Source organism: Scomber scombrus, chromosome 12 (genome assembly GCF_963691925.1).
Source record: "Scomber scombrus chromosome 12, fScoSco1.1, whole genome shotgun sequence".
Lineage (NCBI taxonomy): Eukaryota > Metazoa > Chordata > Actinopteri > Scombriformes > Scombridae > Scomber > Scomber scombrus.
This window is the reverse complement of record NC_084981.1, coordinates 26074369-26095520: the sequence shown is the minus strand read 5'-3', so window position 1 is coordinate 26095520 and position 21152 is coordinate 26074369. Positions and strand designations below refer to the sequence as shown.

At 35.6% G+C, this 21152-nt stretch overlaps 1 protein-coding gene across 1 annotated transcript in view; it reads right to left on the bottom strand.

Annotated features, from left to right (window-relative positions):
- Positions 1 to 16003: 16003 nt before the first annotated feature.
- The window catches only part of atrnl1a (attractin-like 1a), a 362787-nt gene continuing 357638 nt past the window's right edge, over positions 16004 to 21152 (bottom strand). Inside the window, exon 29 of the mRNA XM_062429999.1 lies at positions 16004 to 16125. Within this exon, the coding sequence (XP_062285983.1) occupies positions 16004 to 16125 (122 nt within the window). The remainder of the gene's footprint in view (positions 16126 to 21152) is intronic.

The following is a 21152-nucleotide window of genomic DNA, read 5'->3' as shown; positions in this document are numbered from 1 at the left end:
CCATTTAAATATGACTCCCTCCAATACTGTTGCTCACTCTGCTGCTGCTGCTGCTGCTGCTGCTGCTGCTGCTGCTGCTGCTGCTGCTGCTGCTGCTGCTGCTGCTGCTGCTGCTGCTGCTGCTGCTGGCAAAGCTTTGTCTCCACCACACCAGCCTCCACCTTTCTGGTTCAAGGTCCCATCATGGCTCAAAGGTCAATCAGATTGCTTTCGCCCCACTCTGTAATGGGTTTTTACATTGTGCTCCCTGCTTTGGCTCAGCATTCACTTGTGACAAAGATATGTAATGGAGGCATGATATTTTACAGCTTAACTATAAACTTTATTGTACAAAAAAGACATAAGTGCACTGAAACAGTAACATTCTTGGTATTTAATAATTATAAATTACTATAAATAATAATAAAAAACACATACAACAATACAATACAAACATGATGCATAAAATAATCAAGAAAAAGGATCAGATATACATAAAATGCTGCCTTTATAAATGTAATTATATATGTGTGCATATAATGTACTGTCAGCTGCTACTTCATTAGTTACACCTGTGCATACATGTAGAATTTAAAGCAGAGCTGTTGTATTGGATTGAATTAGAGTACACAGGTGAACCTAAAAAAGGAGGCCAGTGAGTGTACATGCTAATATATCTGTGATAGGCCAATATTAGTTGATCATCTGACTGATATATCGGCCTCCTACTGCTACTTCATTGCCAGTTATCAAATGATCCTTTAACTGGAGGTTAAACTGTATTTTAGCTCCGATGTGGTTTTCCATAAGGTTGGATAGTTATGATTTGAGTTATTGTGCAGCTAAAACTTCAATGTCAATTTGGTGGGATGAAGTGAAAACAGCCTCAATAAATCAATAAAATACTTTATATTCCATTCTCTAAACTTTCAGAGATGTTTATTTATTTAGCGAAGGGAAGTCTTCTATAACTGAAATCAATTCTCATTCAGTTTGCTCTCGCAAAAGAAACACTGAAATAAAATCAGCTGATATAAAGCAGAGCAGGCAGATGGCCGCCTGTTGAACAATTTCCAGCTTTTTAAGAATAAAATCAAATAAAAGAATGACAATTTGTTAATCACAGTATGAGTGTGCAGTGCGTATTGTGGGTATTTATCACTGACTGAGCAGCTGGTGTGTTATATACGTATGTAGTGCGAGGGCACGTGTAACCCACAGTAAAATATGAACAAATACAAACAATTCATTGAAGTGCATAAATAAGTTAAAACAGTTAAACTGTCACATTTTATTACATAAGAGTCATTAAAAAACTGTGTGATAATAATTTCATAGGAATGTTTAAAAATAGGCCTATATAAAATGCTTTAACGGTACTGTCCCTTTAAGAGATTCATGGTCCTTTGCCCTTTGACCCTGGCATGACGTAGCATAGCAACGGACCTGAGAGCAGATGAGAAGAGCAGAGAAACAAACGAATGATTATTTACCAGAGAGTGATTTAAGACCTGAAAAATAATAACTACGTGATTGGTGATTCACAAGAGCCTTATCTAATCAAACCACAACGGTTTTGGTGAGTTTCAACTTATTTTATTGTAATACCGTTGGTAATGTTTACACTTGTGGATGCTAGCTCAATGTTAATGTTGCAACTGTGTGAAGAAAGCCATTAACAAAAGCTGTTTAGCTGCTAATATTTTTCGGTTTATTAAGGGAACCAATTGAGAGTGCGTGTTGTGTTGTTGATTGAAAAGAGGGTTATATTGTGTTTGGAAGAGAAGTTGTATTATGTGTAATATAAGACGGATATGCGAGATGAAAGATGCCGCTCCCGTCGTCGCCATTTTCGGTCTGGTTAAACAACTAGCAGTAATGTTACAATGCACAGTAATTGTAAAACCTTATTGATTTGAATTATATTGACATAATTGATTTATTTTTCTTACGACCTGTCGTACAGGTCAGGTTTGCTTTTTGTGTTGTTGAAGAGGAGTTTCTTCTGTGGAGTGTGTGTGTGTGCGCGCGCGGAGCTACACCGCTGCGCGAGGATGGACTGTTGGTGAACTCTCTGCCAGAGCGGTTGGAGTATTGGATTACATTTCTTCTTTTCAAACTGTACTGATCTGGAATACATATAAATTGAACTCTGAACTGATCTGGGTGCATATAAACTGAACTCTGCACTGAAGTACACAGAAACTGAACTTTGAACTCTGGGTTGAAGTGTTACATTTTGTATTTTGTTCTTCATAATTGTCATTGTTGTGATTATAAGCGTTACACTTCATTTTGATTTAAAAGGTGTTATTATTCTCTTACCTGTAAGAAGAGAAAAATAACTCAGGAAGATAATTGAACCAAAATAAATTAACCCCAATTAAGATAGTTACAGACCGGTCTAACATAACTAAACTAAATAAACCATCTAACTAGTATTGACTGTTTAAGTTGGACACTTAACTTAAGTCCATTTTAACAGCAGATGTAATATATCAACACTTTTAGCCACTTCTGAATCAATTAAAACATTTTTGTTAAATTCATGAAACATTTAATAAAACATCTTTGAACATTTATAGGTCTTCATTTTTAAATACATGTTGTTGTAGCTGATAAACCAGATGTGGAGCTCAGTAAAGATCACAGGAGGCTGCTTTCACCTTCATCTGTTAATCACATTTAAAGCACCACCCGGCGAGCACCACCGAGTGATTAAATCAAACACACGCAAACTATTGAATTAGCACTGCTTGCACCACCCGGCGGGAACAATACACCGACACAAACCAAACACCCCCCCCCTGCTTCCTACAGGTGTATGCATGCTGGGTTTGGCTAAAATATTCACTGTGGACTTTTTCCTCTTCAATGTGCATCGTTTTTTTGATATTTCTGACTATGTGATGAGAATTAACGAGCAAAAAAAAGTCAGATTAAACGCACACCCGTGGACATGTGTGGTTCAGTTTGGGTCATTGAGTTTTTGGTTGAAATTACTGCAGAAAAGAGAAATTTACTGTGCTTACAGGTGTTTTCCTCTGCTGCTGATTGGATAAGAAATATGTTTCTTTTTTTATTGCCTTTTTTCTGGTGCTTCTTTAAATTTATTGTAGTTCTTTTATGAGTTTTCAGCTTCTTTTCTAGTCAATTCCCCTTTAGGCTACAGTGCAGTGAGGATGGTGCAGGTTATATATATTTAGAGGTGTTACTGTGTTGAATATTGCATTGGCTGAAAAGTGTTCATCTATAGGGAATGAATACTTTACTGGGAAATAACTAAAGCCCTAAGGTGCAGACACTTGTTACCTAGAGAATATATAGATGATTTAACACCAGATGTTTTGCTACCAGATTAATGGCTTTTAATCATTTTTAAAGAGAAAAGTCTCTGGTTCCTGCTTCTTTAATGTGATTATTTTGGTGTATTTACTCTTCTATGATAGGAAACTAAATATCTTTATGCTTTATGCACCATTTTTTGGGACCGAGCAATACATCTTAGGTTACATCTTAAACTTTGGGAAATGGCGATTATCATTTTTCACTATTTTTTGACCTTTTTAAAAGACCAAAAACCTGTAAATGTATTTATCTACAACCATGGATGGATTTACCATATGGGCAATCTGGGCAAGTGTCCAGGGGCAGAAAGGGGCCTTCCATCATGCAGCCCCATTATTTATTTATTTTGTTGGGCTCTACAGAAATATGATACAAGGTTTGACCCGTTCTGATGATGTTTATAATTGTGGTCAATGTCAGAAAACTAGTCTGTACGAAGAACAAATTAAAAGACAAAAAATAAGACCAATGCATGCAAGAACAAATAAGAAAAAATTAATAAAATAAGTTTAAAAAAAATAATAATTAAATATATAAAATAAATCAGTAAAATAAGAGAGGTTAAGTGAAAGGGTTTATTAAACATTAGAGTAAAAATAATAGGTTAAAATAGATTAAAAAGACAAAATAAAAGTAAAATAAAAGATGAAGTTTCATAAAAAGCTAGACTAAAACTAGGTTAAAAAGATTAAAAAGACAAAATAAACAGACAAATAAAATCAATAAGAAGATAAAACTTTATAGAATTATAATAATAAATTGTAAAATAAGCAGGTATAAGAAGATTAAAAAATAAATAAATACAATTTATAAAAAAAAGAATTAAAAAAAAGACTATAAACAATTTAATTCTTAAACAAAAGCCATGCTGAACAGGTAAGTTTTGAGTTTCCTTTTGAAAGAAGTCAAACAATTGAACAATAACTTTTTTCAAATTCAAATTAATACCTTAATGCTCAGTTCTGGTTCACAAACTGGCAGCGCTGGAGACGATGAAAGTTACACATTAAAAGCACTTTTCTTTTAAAACAAATCATTGTTTATAGTCACTGACATAGAAAACGCCTACTTTTACATTCTTGACATTATGAATAAAGCATTAAATGTAAAAAAAATGACTGAGGAAAAAAGCTCTGATGTGTAGAAATCATCGTCATCAAATGCCAGAAAATGAGTCTGACATTTAAATATACTTTCTAATCATAATTCTCCGTTTATCCTCCAACATGGCCATTAGACTAAATGCACATCCTCAAGTCTTAATATATAGCGGTGCACCATAATTACAGTTATTGCTGATTAACCACATTTTACTTCCTGTGGAGGTCGTATAAAAGCCACATCACATGTTGCGAAAGGGTCTGAGTCACTGTTCATAATAAGTACCTTTTATTTTTTTAACCCCTTGTGTAGGTGAATAATTGTTCATGGTAAGCATAAGTACACTTTTAAATCCCAGTCTTTTACTTAATGTTGAAATAATAGAGTACTTTTCTACTGTGATGTTTCCACTTTGAGTGAAAAAAAGGAGATTTGAATACTTTTTCCACCACTTTGACCAGTCCACTTCACGTTACATATCATTTTATATGAAAAAATATATAAGGATGTATATCGAGTTTTATATTGACATTAAAGGATATATGAAAATAAGTTAAGAAGACTCATTCAGAAGGCGATGCAAGGCAAGGTGTATTATATATATATATATATATGTATTATATAGCACATTTCAACAACAAGGCAATTCAAAGTGCTTTACATAAAACATAAAATGCATCAAGACAGGATATAAAAGCAACACATGGCAAAATAAAAAGACATTTTAAATATGTTTAAAAGTGTTGAGATATGTCCACATAAACTACTCTAAATGAAATGGAAAAGAAACATTAACCTTTGGGTCTAAACAATAAGAGTAATGCTGTATTCTTGATCTCTAAAGTCTTAAAATGGCTTCGATTCTAAGCCAAGTCCCTTTGCATTTAGCCTAAAAAGTGATAAAGTTCGTCTTGTATTGTATTGTGTGTCATAAAATATTATCGTGCTGCAGATATATCCTACTCTACACATCATATTCACAGATCCCTGCAAAAATCACACCGTAATCATTTTAATATGCTTTTCAATGAAAATTAGAATAATTATGTAAAAATGATGATTCCCACTAATATTGCAAATCATATCACACTTGCAATGTAAGTAAAGGTAATTGCAATTTTAATATTCTTTCCAAGATTATTGAGCCCAATTTGATTTTGTCCATATCGCCCAACTCCAATCTGATGTCAGTTTGATGGTGAAGTAACTTTGCAAAAGAAGCATTCAGTGCAGGTTGAAGCCCTTACTTTGATCTGCAGGGAGCATTTTTACATACGTTCACCTCAAGTTTTGGAACTTAAACCATGTTCAATGTATCATAACCATATAAAAAATAACAGAAAATCAATTTTAATTCCGACTTTTTATCATCTAAGAAATATCGCCAAGATACGGCCGTTCCTATGCCATGCAGACGCTGAAAAAACAGATTAGACTACTGCAATGCTGTTTTTACCGGATTACCAAAGCAGTCACTTGGAAAACTGCAACTTATTCAAAATTGTGCTGCTTGACTCTTAACAAAAACAAAGGAGAAATGAGCATATTACTCCGGTTGTGGCTCTTTCAGAATAGACTTCAAGGTTAATTTATCTACTTTACTACATTTACTTTTTTTAAAGCTCTGAATGTTTTTTTTTGGGACCGGCGTACATCGGTTTTATAATCCCTCACGTGATTTCAGATCATCCACGACTGGGTTTTTAAATATACACAATTTCGCCCATAAGAAAATAAGAAGCAGTCTTTAATTATGCTCCGAAATGATGGAATAGTCTACCCAAAGCTATCTGTGAACATTTTTAAATGACAGTTTAAAATATATTTATTTAATATGGCTTTTAATTAATGTCATTTTAACTAAATGTCTTTATTTTTTTATTATTATTATTGCTCCTTTTTTATTATTCTGTTTTATTTGCCGTCATTTTATTGTATTTTTTTTTCTGTAAAGCACTTTGAGTTACATGCCTTGTATGAAAGGTGCTCTATAAATAAAGTGTATTATCATTATTATTATTATTTTAATAGCCCAGTTTGTAATCCTCTTCCCAACATATATGAAGGGAAGCTGTTGACTCCTTTTTTCTTTTTATACGTCTCTGTGCAGAGGGGGGGACGCTGCATTTATAAATGAGGTGTATGATGAGTCTGGATTGAAATAAAAAGGGTTAATTATGTACCAGCGGACTGGACAGTGTGTCAGTATGTTTAATGGAAACATCAAAGCACTGTGACTCAACATCTGATTAAAGAACCTCAATTAAAATTCAATAACCATATATATGTTTTAAGCATGCAAACCCCCCCCCCAAATCTCGTCCCCGACCTCTTCCCCGCGGCTCCAAAACAGAGCTATAAAGACAGCTATTAAATATGACTTCTGGTGAATGTGGAGAACTGGATGTTTGATAGCAGGCAGCATATTTCACATGCAGAGTCTGAGCTTATTAAGAGTCATTAAAGTCTTATTTTCTCACTGTGGATATGAGCACTGTGAACTGTGGAGCAGACAATGGACCGTAGGTGGCTTTGTTTATTGTGCTGCAACGATTCTACAATAATACAATAATCATTTCAGCCATTTTTTAAAGCAATTATATATATTATTATATATTAAATGTGTTGGTTTAGTTAGTAAATTGAATACCGTTGGGTTTTGAGTAAAAGGCATTTGGAGACGTCGTTTTTATCATTATATGGGACATTTTCATCATTTTCTTACATTTGATGGTATCTATCTATCTATCTAAATGCACTGGCATTTTATACTGGGAATTTAATTATTATTAATAAACTATAAAAAATGGACAAATTGTTCAGCGTCTCCTCTGCAAGATGTTAGTGAAAACTTAATTTAACTTGAACTTAAAATACTTTATTCTTATTTTCCTTTTATCTGCCTTCAGACATTTTTAACCCAACGCAACTTCCACTTGAGAACATCTAAATCCCATTACACCAAATCTGGTGGTCAAAAATGAAAAACACCACTTGGAATAAGGAGTGGTAATGAACGAGCGTCCAGCTCCTTAAAGACAGATGATCTATATGAATTATTACCAGAATAAAAGTGAAGCGGACTCTTCATTAGAATTGACCCTCAGCCTCACGCTCATAACAAGCCTCCTGATATTACATGTTTTTATAGCTGATCAATACCAAACCTCTCTTCATTAATAGACAGTTTATAAGCAGAGGTCGTAAAACATCCCATCAACACGTTGGCTCTCCTGACACCAGCCATGAATTAACATGTATTGATGCATCACGAGGGAATCTCTGCAGACGCAGCCGAGTCCTGCGTGACCGATTCATGTCACTGTGACGAATAGTTTCTGAATACTAATCGTTTTTTTTGTGGTGATCATCTTCGGTTCTTTACAGTCGTAGTTTAATTGGGCAGATGTTTACAGCTGTAATGACTGCACTTGTTTTTCTTCATCCTCTGTGTTATAAAACACAGTAACATGGACGTTAATGGGGTCAATAAGGAAAACCTCAGCAGCAAAATGGAAGCTTATGTGTTGTTAGTGAGAAGAAGATTTCATAAGTTAAAATACTAGAGAGTAAATTAGCAGAGTAAAAAGCCCTCGGTGTGTTTATTCTTCAATTTACTTTCAATTTTAGCTCATTATATTTAATATTTGATTCATACATCTTAATTACTTGCATTATAGTCCCATTGATCCCTTTAATTATATGCTCTTACTACAAAATTAACACTTGTTGCAGTTTAAATACAGTAAGTAAAGGAACAATTGTGCCTCAAAATACATCAGTATCCACTGAAATAAGAATGCTTACTATATTTAAAGTTGACTTTTTAAAATGCATGATTTATTATTATTGCATGTTGTTTTTCTACATTTAGATTTGAGTGGTCATGATACATTTAAAGCCAAACAGCATTGTTTTACACCTCAATATATCCCAAAGTTTCCCAATATCATCAACAAATATCAGACTAGATTACATTAAAATGAGTGTGATTAAAACCTGCATTGCTTTGAGAATACTTTTGTTGTGATTTGGTGCTATATAAACAAATATTGATTGATTTATATTTATATTATTATTATGACGTTTATTTATAAACCACTTATCAAAACCAGAGTTTACAATATTAAACTGTAATAATATAAAGTTTTTAAAAGATAATACTAACATCAAACATACGTGTCTTGGATATAAATATGTTTCATTCAGTGTAAGCTAAATGTAAGAGTTACAGGGCATTCAGACCCCCGTCATTCCTCCTCCCCACCAACAAAATTCAAATATTAAAGGCTAAAAACAAGATTATTCAACCTCCTCTCAGAGAGCCCATCAGTCACACAGCTGCAGTGACGTTTCTGCACAGAGCAGACGGGAACACACACTGTGGACACAAAGCGTTTCCTCCCAAATAAAGAAACATTTCTCTGTGACACAAAGCGGGAAGCTGGTCACCTCGACCTGTCAGCTGACCCTCCTGCAGCAGACGCCCCCCCCTCTGCCCCCCACGTGTCTCTGTGGTTACCGCTCACATAAGCAAGCCTGATGTGGTGCGTCAATAGCTTTCACTCTGCATGTCTTTGCACTGTGTGTGCTGAGAGGGGGACAAAAAAAAGAGGCTTCTTTGTAGTGCAGAAGGCCACTTATGACAGCAGTGCATGCTGGGAGTGAGTAGAGGACAGCTCTGACAGTGTGTGTGTGTGTGTTTGTGTAGTGAGGTGGAGGACAGTAGTGTGCTTTGTAATCTGGTGACGACCCCCCTCCCACGTCCCCTCCTACTCCGCCTGGTTGACTCGGCCATTCGTCCTCAGACTGCGGCCCAAATTACCCGCCGCAATTGGCCCGTAATGGCATAAAGATTGAGGTCTGGACGGGGCATCAATCACAAGGACCCTGAGTCCTCAACGAGGTGGACGTGAGGGAAGAAGGGGGGATGGGGGGGAGCAGGGGACGGAGGGAGATATGGAAAGATACAAGAGCTGCAACTAATGATTATTTTCATTATTAATTCATCTGCTGATTGTTGAATTCATTGATTCATTAATTTGGACTCTAAAACATCTGAAAACTTCCTTTAAGTCTAAGGTGACATCTTCAAGTCATCCACAACCCAAAAATATTCCTTATACTATGTCAAACACTAAATAAACCATAAAATGTTGGCATTTTAGAAGCTGGAATCAGAAAATGTAACTTATTTTTTCCTTTAAAAAAATGACTCTAAACAATGAATCAATTCATTGACTAATTGCTCCAGCTGTAATTCAATTTACTGTCACACAAGACTAATAAAGCAAATCCTAATGAATGACAAGCTGGGATTGGGGAATATTTGACATGTTTGCTTTAAAAATATGATATAGTTGCCTTTTTGTTGTTGTTGATTGATTAGTCGACTAATTAATGCAGCTGTAAAATACATTGTAAGCATAAAAAAGAGAAAGAAAGCTGGATGGGATGCAGAGAGAGAGAAGGACAAAGAGGTTTTGGCAGAGTGACAGTGAGTCAGCTGAAGGAGGATGAGTCGACTGACCTGAACAACACGCTTCCAAAATGAGTGAGAGTGTGTCTGTGTGTTTGTGTCTGTGTGTGTGTGTGTGTGTGTGTGTGTGTGTCTGCAGGGACAAACTTGGCAAAGCTGATGTGGGATTGATTCTCTTATTTGACTGAAGATTCATTCCACGATTTAATATTGTACTTACATCTCAAATTTAAGCTTTGAACTAGAAAATCAAAGTTTGCATTTATGTGAAACCAGAGACAAAATATTCCGTTCTTCAATTTATCAGAAAGAATCTATTAGGATATTGAAAATAATAAAAAAAAAAAACATGTTTTTATTATAGGAGTAAAGTAGAATCCATCTGTTTTCCCATAAAGGGAATGTTGTGTGTTTTAACAGGAAGTATATCGGTAAAGATCGTAAAGCGCCCTGAAGCAACTTTGAGATATTGGACTATATCTTAAAATATAAACCGACTCGACCTGACTACAGTGTGCTGCTGGTGCGACCATGTTGGCTGGTGATGCTTTTAGTGGCTTTAAAATAAGGATATGGATATGGAGTTAAAACAAGGAGACAGAGTGTCGGCTCTTGTGATTCTGGGAAGCCGACTGGACTGCAGTTTACAACAATTACTTCCATTATCGCTCGTTATTATTTCAATTAATCGATTTGTCTATAAAATAACATAAATAATGAGTCAACAGTCTGACTTCCCAAGATATGAAGTTTATTATAATCAGGGTTGGGAAGGTTACTTTGGAAATGTAATAGGTTACATATTACTAGTTACTCAATTTAAAATGTAATAAGTAATGTAACTATTTCAATGACTTAATCAAAGTAATGTAACTTATTACATTTGATGACTTTTCTAATTGTCTAACCAATGTTTTCAGCTGTTAGGGTAGGGTTAGGGTTTTTCATGGATACTGACATGATTTATAAGGGAGATCATTTCTTATAAAGCAACATTTATCTCTCATTTGAAAATGTATTCATTAGTTCATGTAGATTTTGTTTAAACTAGTTACTCCCCAACATTGATTATCATGTATGACATGTAAAAACTTCAACTTAACTTTTGAGGAGCTGCAACCAGTCAAAGTTTTGCATTTTTACTTGGAGAAAAAAAATGACTAAAGTGATTAATCAATTATCAAATCAGTTGTTGAATGATTTTCTGTTCATTGAATAACTCGGTATAAACTGTTGCATCTCTAAATGCCGGTGTTGAAGCTAAACGCTATATGAGCATCACACACTTATTGCATCTACATTAAACGCTCCACTGAACACAACTCGTTTATTTTTGCATTTGAACAAACATGAGTCACTGGAGAACTGTGAGTTGTGAGGTGCGTTTGCACATATGTGAACATGCGGGACTCATGTCAGCCTCTTTGTCTCCATTTTACCAACAGAGACTAATGACGCTAAAACAGATGTTAAGGGTTTACCACAACATTCCCATGTAACCTCACTCCTAATAGCGGCAAAATGGCATCAATTTATCGAGGCAGGTACTTCTTTCTTCTTCTTTTTTACTCTTTGTGCATTCGCTGTAATTCGTGCTATTGAGCCTCTTACATTGACTGTACTCTAAAAACATAAACCCCCGCTTTGATCCTCAGAACTGGTTTAAAATCATCATAGATCAGGATAAAAGGGCGGAGAGTGCACCACTTCCTGCCTAGCCTTGTGTGATGTGCAGGTATTGAGCAGAGCAGAGATGCCAGCAGCCCACTTAATGCTAAATACTGCAGTCTTTTATCTTGAGGAAAAAATACAGTGAGCTGAGAGCGTAAAAAAAAGGAGCACTTATCTGTTCCTATAGTCACTAATGGTGGGGGCAGCAGCAGCAACATTGACCTCATGTAATGTTCACAGGCCTGTCAAAAAGAAAGGGGTCAAGAGCAAAGAAATTACCCTTCATTGATAAAGATTTAGTGCTTTTGTTGATACAGTTGTGTTAAATTAAAGTTGATCTGGGATGTAGCAGATGTTAAAACCCTTTCAATCACTTCTGATTCCTGAAATGACAAATCCCCCCTTTTTTTAGTGTGCAGTAGGTTTACAAGACGGTGAGGTATTTTAAAATAGAAGAAGGCATATGCAAATGATTACCGACATGAAAGCATTGTTTACCCAGCTTTTTATTTACCTCTACATCACTGACTGTGAAGGATTTTTGAAATGCAGCCAGACAGTCGAGCATGGCAGCCACTAGATCCTCCACCGCTGCTGCTGTTCCCTAGAAAGATTTTTTTTTTTTTTGGTTTGTTTGCTTTTTTTGGTTATAGTCACATATTTGCATAAAAGTGACTAATTCTGATGATGCTGAGATCACCTCAGCAAACCCAGCCTCCTCTGCTTCATGACTAAGTACTTAATCCATGGTCCATTTCCAAGCTCACAGCAGCTATTTGTCACTGCAGCAATGTAAGACATAAAAAGGTTGGATTTATGTTATATATCTGTTAACGGCATCTGTATGCGGCTTCAGATGCAAACAAAGCCCCGATCTAATGCCCAGTATACACATTAAAGTTAAAATATGTGCATGCACAATAGCAGGGCCTCAGGAGGCACAGCTAGGTGCAATATAGCCATTATTAATATTATTAATTGCACCTATGTTTCTGTCTGAAAAATAACCAAAATGCTGACACATTTAATTCAGTTTGTTCTGAGGAGGGTACAATATTAAAAGATTAACCCCCTGATGAGTACGTATATGCTCAGCACATTGCATTTCATTGCAAACATTCCCGTTGGATTATGACCAGACATGTTGTTGTTTGTGGGTCAGTAACTAATAAGGATTTGCAAGATGAACAATTCAAAAATATCTTAAACAATTATCTTAAAAGCAGCATCAGGTTTGTTAAAATGTACATTTAGTATTTTTGTTGGTTTTATGTCATTTGAAATTACTTCTTTTTTTTTTTACCAAAAGTAAGACTGAATGCTCCTGAAAATGTCAAATGGTGTAACCACAAAAAGAATGATAAATATTAAATACTTTATCAACCTACAGTGTATTTAAGGGTACACATAATTACTACATTGTAAAACATCAAATGAAAAGATAATTTGACTTTTTAAGCATTTTGTTTTGATACATTATGTGAAATTTGTTTTTTAAAAACAGTGTTGCGTTGCTGAAAGTGGACTATATTTATTCCACATTTTAGTTCACGTTTATTTTCCTGTATATAATCAGATTTTTATGAAAAAATACTGGTTACACCAATTGGACACTGGGTTGCATTACATCATTGACCGTTGTACAGTTGACATTTTGGCCTGAGGGTGATGCTAAAGAAAGTGTTAGGGTTCATCCTCTGAGGACTGAGATTATCTGTAGCCAATGTCAATGAAATCCAGGAGTTAGTTGGTGTTCTGCAGTAAAACAGACCAAACTCTTGTTGAAGAAAGTGTTTTGTGCTGATGGTTGTGTCAGACAGTTTCTAACAAATCTCATATTGAACCTTTTTGTCTCTTCTCATTCTTTTCAAGTAGCAAAGAGAAGAACATATTTTCATTATTTAATTCTTTGGTGATTATCTCTGTTGCTGCTGTTAAAATGACAGATGTGACAGGTGGCAGATTATATCAGTTGTAGAGCTGCGAAATAATGATTGTTTTCTCCACTAAATGATGAGTTGTTTGGTCTCGAAAATGTCAAGAAATGGTGCAAAATGATGCTTTTTTATTATGTAGCTGATCACGTCACATCCATTTCATGAAGTTAATGTGGATGTAATATTAGATCCAATATTTGGTTTGAAGTAGTGTTTGAATAATATGATATACAAGTAATTCAATGTGTCTGATCCAGTTAATCAATATTTCATATCTCTTACTATCATAAATTTGGCTTCCATTTAAAACTTTACTGTTTCTGCTTTTTCACCCAAAAAAGATGACAGATTCTTTTAGCTATTTATAACTTTAATTATTGGAAAATATTCAAGTTAAACCTCATAAGATTTGAGAAGGGATTCAAAAGGATTCACATTTGATTAGCATATTTGATGATGGATTCAGTTTTGATTAAACAATACTGCAGTCCTACCTGATAAGTAATATTTTCTAGGTATTATGGAACCTATACCCACATTTTATGCAGCTCTTTCTAGTAGTTTTAACTCCAATAATAATAATAAACTGGCAACAAACACAGGCCAAGACCAACTCTGACTATTTTGATGTTGCAATAACATACTGTAAAGCATAAATTAAGTATTAAAGTCAACACACGTCGTGCTCAACCTTTCCATTGTGTCCGTCCAGGTTGCTGAGCCAGTCTCTGTCTCTATCAGGAGTGCTTGCTGAGCTTGTCATCTGACCCTATTGACATCTTGAGAACAACCAATCGATACAGTCCCAGAGGTAAGAATCCACACACAGTGTATCAGATCCAATTACCGTATAAAGAAGAGGCATCAAAATGTTTTAATCATAATGTACAGATTTTATGCTTTTTATGGACAAATACAGTGCGGTGAGCTGCCCTTTTTGTTAATAGAAGTCTCAACAACAAACTGGTGCAAAATTACATGGAGACAAAAAAACAAACACCTGAATGAAATCAACCAGGCTGAATATAGAGACAATACATATGTATGAAGATGTAACTCTATTGTGTGTGTGCAGCTGATAAAAGGTGACTTTACAATATTAAATGAAATATCAACACAATAGATAAAGAAATAAAAATAAACAACAGTTACTATGATATGCATAAAATATATGATATGTAAATAAATCATTTAAGATTTGGAAATGAAAAGATACTGAAGGGAATACTGCACAGATTGGCTGTTTTTAAAATGAAATATTTAGTTTTTCTGTTAAAAAAAACAAAACATACCTTAGTGCATTTGTGAAACGTAGAAATTATTAATTTATGTAATTAATAAATATTATGTAAGGAGATGTTACATAAAGGTTTTTCACGAATGAGGAAAGATGTATACTGTAGCTTCACAGTAAGAGGAATGAATTGATAGGCATTATGAATACCATCAGTAGTACAGTAGGTATGTTTGATGATACCGCCCTTGAGGTGACATCACAGCCCAGAATAAACGTAACATCTGGATGATCAGTTGCATAATATTATCCCCACAGAGGGTCCTAATGTACTGATAAAGCATTTCACTTATAGTGCATATACAGATGTGTATAAGGCCCACAGCTACACATAATGTTTCTCCATTAGAGGACCTGAGCAGGTATCAAAAATGTCAAACTTGGTGCAGGGAAAAACTAAACAAAACAACAAACATGTATTTTTTCATAATTGACACATTTCATCAACAGTTACCGACGATCTTCATACCAAGATGCAATTTCTTCAACGTTGCAACAATAGTAGTCTTTAAAATCCAAGTGAAGAAGAAAAATCCTCCTACTCCGCTGAACTGAACGTCCTCTACAGTGCATTGATCTGGTTTAGGTCCGCGTTGTTCCTTCCAGCAACGCGTCTGAGTGAATTTGTGAGTCGGAACATTCATTTCAGCTCAGATAATTTCAGCTCAATATCTTTCAGTGGAGCTCAAAGCTATTTAGTTTGGTTTTAGTGGTGTAAAATAAGTGCTTGTCTTTGTCAATATGGCAAGAACACATGACAGATAGACAAGTGGAGCCCTGGAGATGCAGAGCCACATGGCGTGGAAGTGGGAGGGGGGGGAAGTCTGTCAGCTCTCATTGTAGTAAAAACACACATTTTCGTGCAACAACCTGCAGCAAGAGGTCCATTTTTTGTTTATTTTTTGATTTCCTGGCTCGTCAGGACCAACACATACACACAAGGGACACACAGAGCATATTGATGGAGAGGTTTTCCCATCCGATCCAGGGAGGAAAGGGACCACAAGTTCCATTTTTCCCCCAGTTTGGGTGACTGCTGATGAGGCATTACTTACATCACTAGTCCCGTCCATGCCGATTGAAGATCAAACATCATCCAAACTCCCAAATTTTTTGAAGGTTTTTGCCTTTGTTGTTTATAATGTTTCCCCTTAATTGGAACATCTCCAGTGCAATCGATGGATATCTTCCGGTTCATACACAGGTCCCCTGGTGGTGCACGGTGTGTTTGCGGTGCTTCAGACCGAGGCCTCTTTCTTTGAAGTCCATCACTCGCTGTTGTGACGTGTCCACCAGAGCGCTGGCTATAGCGATACCTAAAGTTACACAGAGAAAAAGACATTAAAAGTTAAAAGAGGAATATAGAAAATACTGTTCTGGATGTATTTATATTTAAAGTTCTGCAAAATGTGATAATCATATTACAGGTGGTGAGTTTAAATGATGCCATAGCAAGTAATTAAGCTGATATGGCTTCATTAAGACTAAGCTGTTGATTACTCATTAAATATAATCAATAATACGTATTGTGTAGTATGTATTTTCCTGTAGTTTTAAACATGTTTCTAATTTACAGGAGTTCCACAAGGTTCTATCCTAGGCCCGCTGTTTTCTATTAATATGCTTTGTTTTGGCAAGATACAACTCTATTGTGTATGTGCAGGAAAAAAGAAGAAGAAGACCATCTTTTTGTAATGACAGTTACAATTTATAACATTTCAACTTTATAATCGTTAAGAGGGAAAAGTTAAACTTCACCACACCTGCTACAACATACATGTAATTAGATTAAAGCTGATATGGCTTCATTAAGACTAACCAATCATCACCTGTTGACTATAACATTTAGATTACTCCATTTAAATACAATCTTTACATTTATTTTTATGTAGTTTTCAGCATTTTTTTGCAAGGTTCTATCGTGGGCCCTCGTTTGTTTCCTATAGGAATGTTTTGGCAAGATACAACTACTATTGTAACAGCAGTGAGAAGGATCAACACAATCGTTAAGGGGGGAAAGTTAAACATCAACAAACCTGCTACAGCATGCATACAATAACATTAAAGCATACTAATGCTAAACTTTAGGCTAAACTTACTGTAGAAAATCAAATATGTAGTTTCTAAAGAATGCAATTGTAAAGCTTTTTAACAATTATGTACAAAGTGGAGTTCCTCAAGGCTCTATTTTGTGTCCTTTTTCTTTTTCAACACTAGCATCATATTTATTGTATTGCTGATGGCCAAATGTATCTGTTGACCTTTCAATGAAATGAGTTTCTCCTCATAATAGTCTAAAATAAAGAAAGTGTTTATAGTTGTAAGATTGAAAAGTGACTTACAAAAGGTCTTCTTTTATATTTATACCAACTGAATTATCAGTGAAATTACATTTGATGTATTTATGGAGTCTTATTGATTCCTCTGTGTGTGTAAAAACATATTTTGTAAAACTATCTTAACCCTCCTGTTGTCCTTGGGTCAAATTTGACACATTTTCAAATGTTTTCATATCAGATATATGGATTTATTTATTCTATTTAGTCTAATTGCCTGAAAAACACTTGGATGATTCCATACTACATTGTTTGCAAGTAAAAATAATCATCATTACTTTCATTGTATTATGGGAGCATCTGTGGTCTTCTTGGGTCAAAAGTTGCAACATGGGGGGGGGGTTAAAAAGTGCAACATAAATACATTATTGTGCTGTTTAGAGCCTCAGAAAGTGAGCGACAGCAAGGAGGATGAAGTGAGAATGTTGAGTAAGTAAAAGCAAGTGGAAATCGCATGAAAAGCCTCAGCTGGCGTGTGACAGGAGGAGACCCATCCTTCCACCGACAGATACTTCATCACAACATCCAGACAACATTTTATCAACACCTCTCCGGCCAGCATTGTCTGGCTTCAGCAGGGAGACGAGGGGGCTAAAGCTGAGGTCACTGAAGCGTATCTCCCCACCATCCTGTCTCTTTCTTCCCTTTCTCTCACCGTCCAGCAGCAGGATGTCATACCTCTCTCTCTCTGAAACAACCTCTGTATCTGATGTGCGACTCGCCCTCCGCAGCAGGGCTTACAGAGAGCAGGCCGGATGCACCAAGGCATCAGATGCCTCGCAGCATTGTGTTACCTTGGCAGTCGCTACTGTTGTTAATGTGGATTTAGGAGTCATGGCAGCTCTCGTCCTGCATTTCTCCCCTCCCAGACAACCGCCGGCCTGACAATGCACGGTCATTACGACTGGAGCTCAATCTGCCGGTATGCAGGAGCCAAATAAACAAAACAGGCAAACAGTGAAGGGGAATCTGCTTTGCTCTTGATATGATTTGGATGCAGGATGTTTTCAGCATTTCACACTCAAGTGATTCTTGGGATTTTTTTTGGTAGGCGGAGAGAGAGAGAGGAAAGCTGATTACACAGTCGCTCAGTGTGTGTAGCCTTACGTGACTGTGCAGGTGTATGTGTGTGTAAATAGCAGTGTGGATGCACCTGTACACATACATGTTGTGTAAAGTTCAGACACAGCAAACAAACATGGCAACAGGCAGGTTATTTGCTGTCTTAATCCAAAAAAAAAAAAAAGATGGAAGATACAGGAGGGATGGTGATTGGGCTAGCAGCACCTGGTCTGTTGGAATATGGTTCATTATGGCTGTTTCACTTTGGCAATGTTTTATAGGTGTGTTTACTTTGGCTACCACAAAACAAAACCCCAGATTTGGCTTTATGCTGCTCATTATAGTTAATTGGTGCTTTAGTCCAAATGTTGGTATGCTTGTTTCCAGGTCTTCTGTTTATTTCAAGAGTAAAAAAAACACCTCCAAAGTTTGCAGTTGCCACTTTAAGTCAATGCTAGAGCTGCAATGTTTAGTCAAAGAGATTCATTTCTTAGGAAAATAGTCACTTATTTATGTTTTTTTTTGTGTCATGATAGTAAACTGAACATCTTTGAATTATGGGCTGTTGATCACATAGTTTGAAGATGTCAACTTGGGCTCTAATAAGAGTCATTCTCACTATTCTGGCATTGTAAAAGAGACAATGACGGGGTTTTTTGTGTCCATGTGGTTTAGTCAAATTTAAAGGGGTTAAAATGTGAATGTGAAATATGAATAACTTGCACACATTCTTTTTTTGTGGACCCAGCATCAAATTTCTGCTTTTAATCCATTTCGAGAGAATATATTAGAGGATTATGGTAAAAATGTCTAAGTGGTGTAACCATAAAAACTTTAAAAATGATAAATTCTCAATAAAACACCATATCAACTAGTTTGGCATGATCTTACATTATAACTTTTTATATTTAATAAAGGTAATGGAATACAATTGTTCTAAATATTACATTTAATCTGGGGAATCATGGAGATCAGGAAACATTTACATATTTTTTTAAATGAAGTAATTATTAGTATAAGTCCACTTAAATACACTGTAGGTGGATACAATATTTAATATTTATCATTCTTTTGTGGTTACACCATTTGACATTTTCAGGAGCATTCAATCTTACTTTTGGTAAAAAAAATGTTGCAAATGTCATTTCAAATGATATAAAACCAGCAAAAATACTAAATGTACATTTTAACAAACCTGATGCTGCTTTTAAAACTATTTTTTAAATATAATTTTGAATTGCTCATCTTGCCAACCCTTATTATTTGTAACTGACTCATAGGAAAAACAATTTGGCTAATCAAGAAAATAATCATCAAATGAATCAATAATGAAACTAAATGTTATTTGCAGGACAATTAGGTGAAATTACCTGGGTAGTTTTGGTATTTAGCAACCTGGGCAGTTTACACTACATTTAAAGACCTCCGCATAGGAAACAATAAAAAGGGTTAGGTCAGGGTTAGCTTCCACACTGAAAGATGTCTCAGAAATGTCTGTTTTGTATTAAATGACATGGCTGAACACAAAGACAGATGTTTCGGCACAGACACTTTCTTCAGTGTAATAAATAAAAAGAGAGATTTATGAGATGTCTTTCCCAGCACCTGGTCTAGTGGAGGCTTCTTTGACTTTTGGGGGTTTTAACTCCTACATTGTTGCTACAAATGTATTCTTTATCTAGCCGTTTTTATCGCCTCTGCCTTTGCTGGCTTCATAGCTGTGTATCTTTGAAAACCCTTAAAAAGCTTTAGTGGACTAAAGCACTGCAGTGGATAGGTCTACTGCTGCAGGAGTTCAGCATTACCTCACCAGAATGTGTCTGTTAGCTGTGAAAGAGGTGAAGAAAATTCAATCTTGTAATATAACTTAAGAGTTTAATAAACGTGTAGAAGATTAAATAGTTTAAATAACCTAAACATTATTAAACTTACATTTTTTGTGTGTTTGGTCAAAATCTCCAAGGATTAGGACGGAGGACTTGGACTCGTGAGATCCATATTTTTAAAGTCCTTGCTGCTGTTTCACTTTATATTTAGCTTGTTGCTTGTTTACGCCTAAATAAATATATAAAAAGCCCATTTAGTAAAACACCTCCCTTATGTTTATTCATTAAACAGGGAAACTGTTACGTCTTATGATTAAGTTTTAGTTGTCTGTTTGTGATTAAAGCTTAAAAGTTGGATTTGTCAGCATCTTAACTTCTATATATATATCATAAAACTTTGTAAAATAGAGGCAACTTAAACCCTCTTAATGAGAAAAAAAGGATGAAGTTTAGTAAATGATTGACAGATTACAAAGAGAGAGAACATAAAAAGACAAGGAACAGATGAGGGAAGGAAAAGACGTTTCACGTTTCAGACATTAATTTAATCTGCTCTGATGTGACAGACAGCTGTCGGAAATTTGATTATGGAGGACTGGAGACCATGACAAAGGCAGCAGGAATGTCACATCTCCTCTACAAACTAATAATCCATCTGTCTGAACCTAGTTTAAAGCCTGAATAATTTACGTACACACACACACACACACACACACACACACACACACACACACACACACACACACACACACACACACACACACACACACACACACACCTCAACAACATCTAATGAAAAGATGACACAAGACTGAAAAAGTAAAGAAAGATACTCGTTAATTTCCAGCGTGACATCTGAATATTGTCCCATCAAAAATAGCTTTCACCTCTTGACAAATTGCCGTCATAATTGTGTTGGTTTTTTCCCGGGTGAACGCACACATCTCCATTTGCAAAATTAAATTGGTCAAAAGTAATCAAATTATGCTGCAGGTGAGTGCAAGTGCTCATTTGCAGCTGTGGCGACCGGGCGCGTTAATGTGATTGTTTTGTCAGGTGAGTTGATGCATCATTAACCCCCCCCCCCTCCCCCCTCCCTCCTCAACCCTGATAGACTAA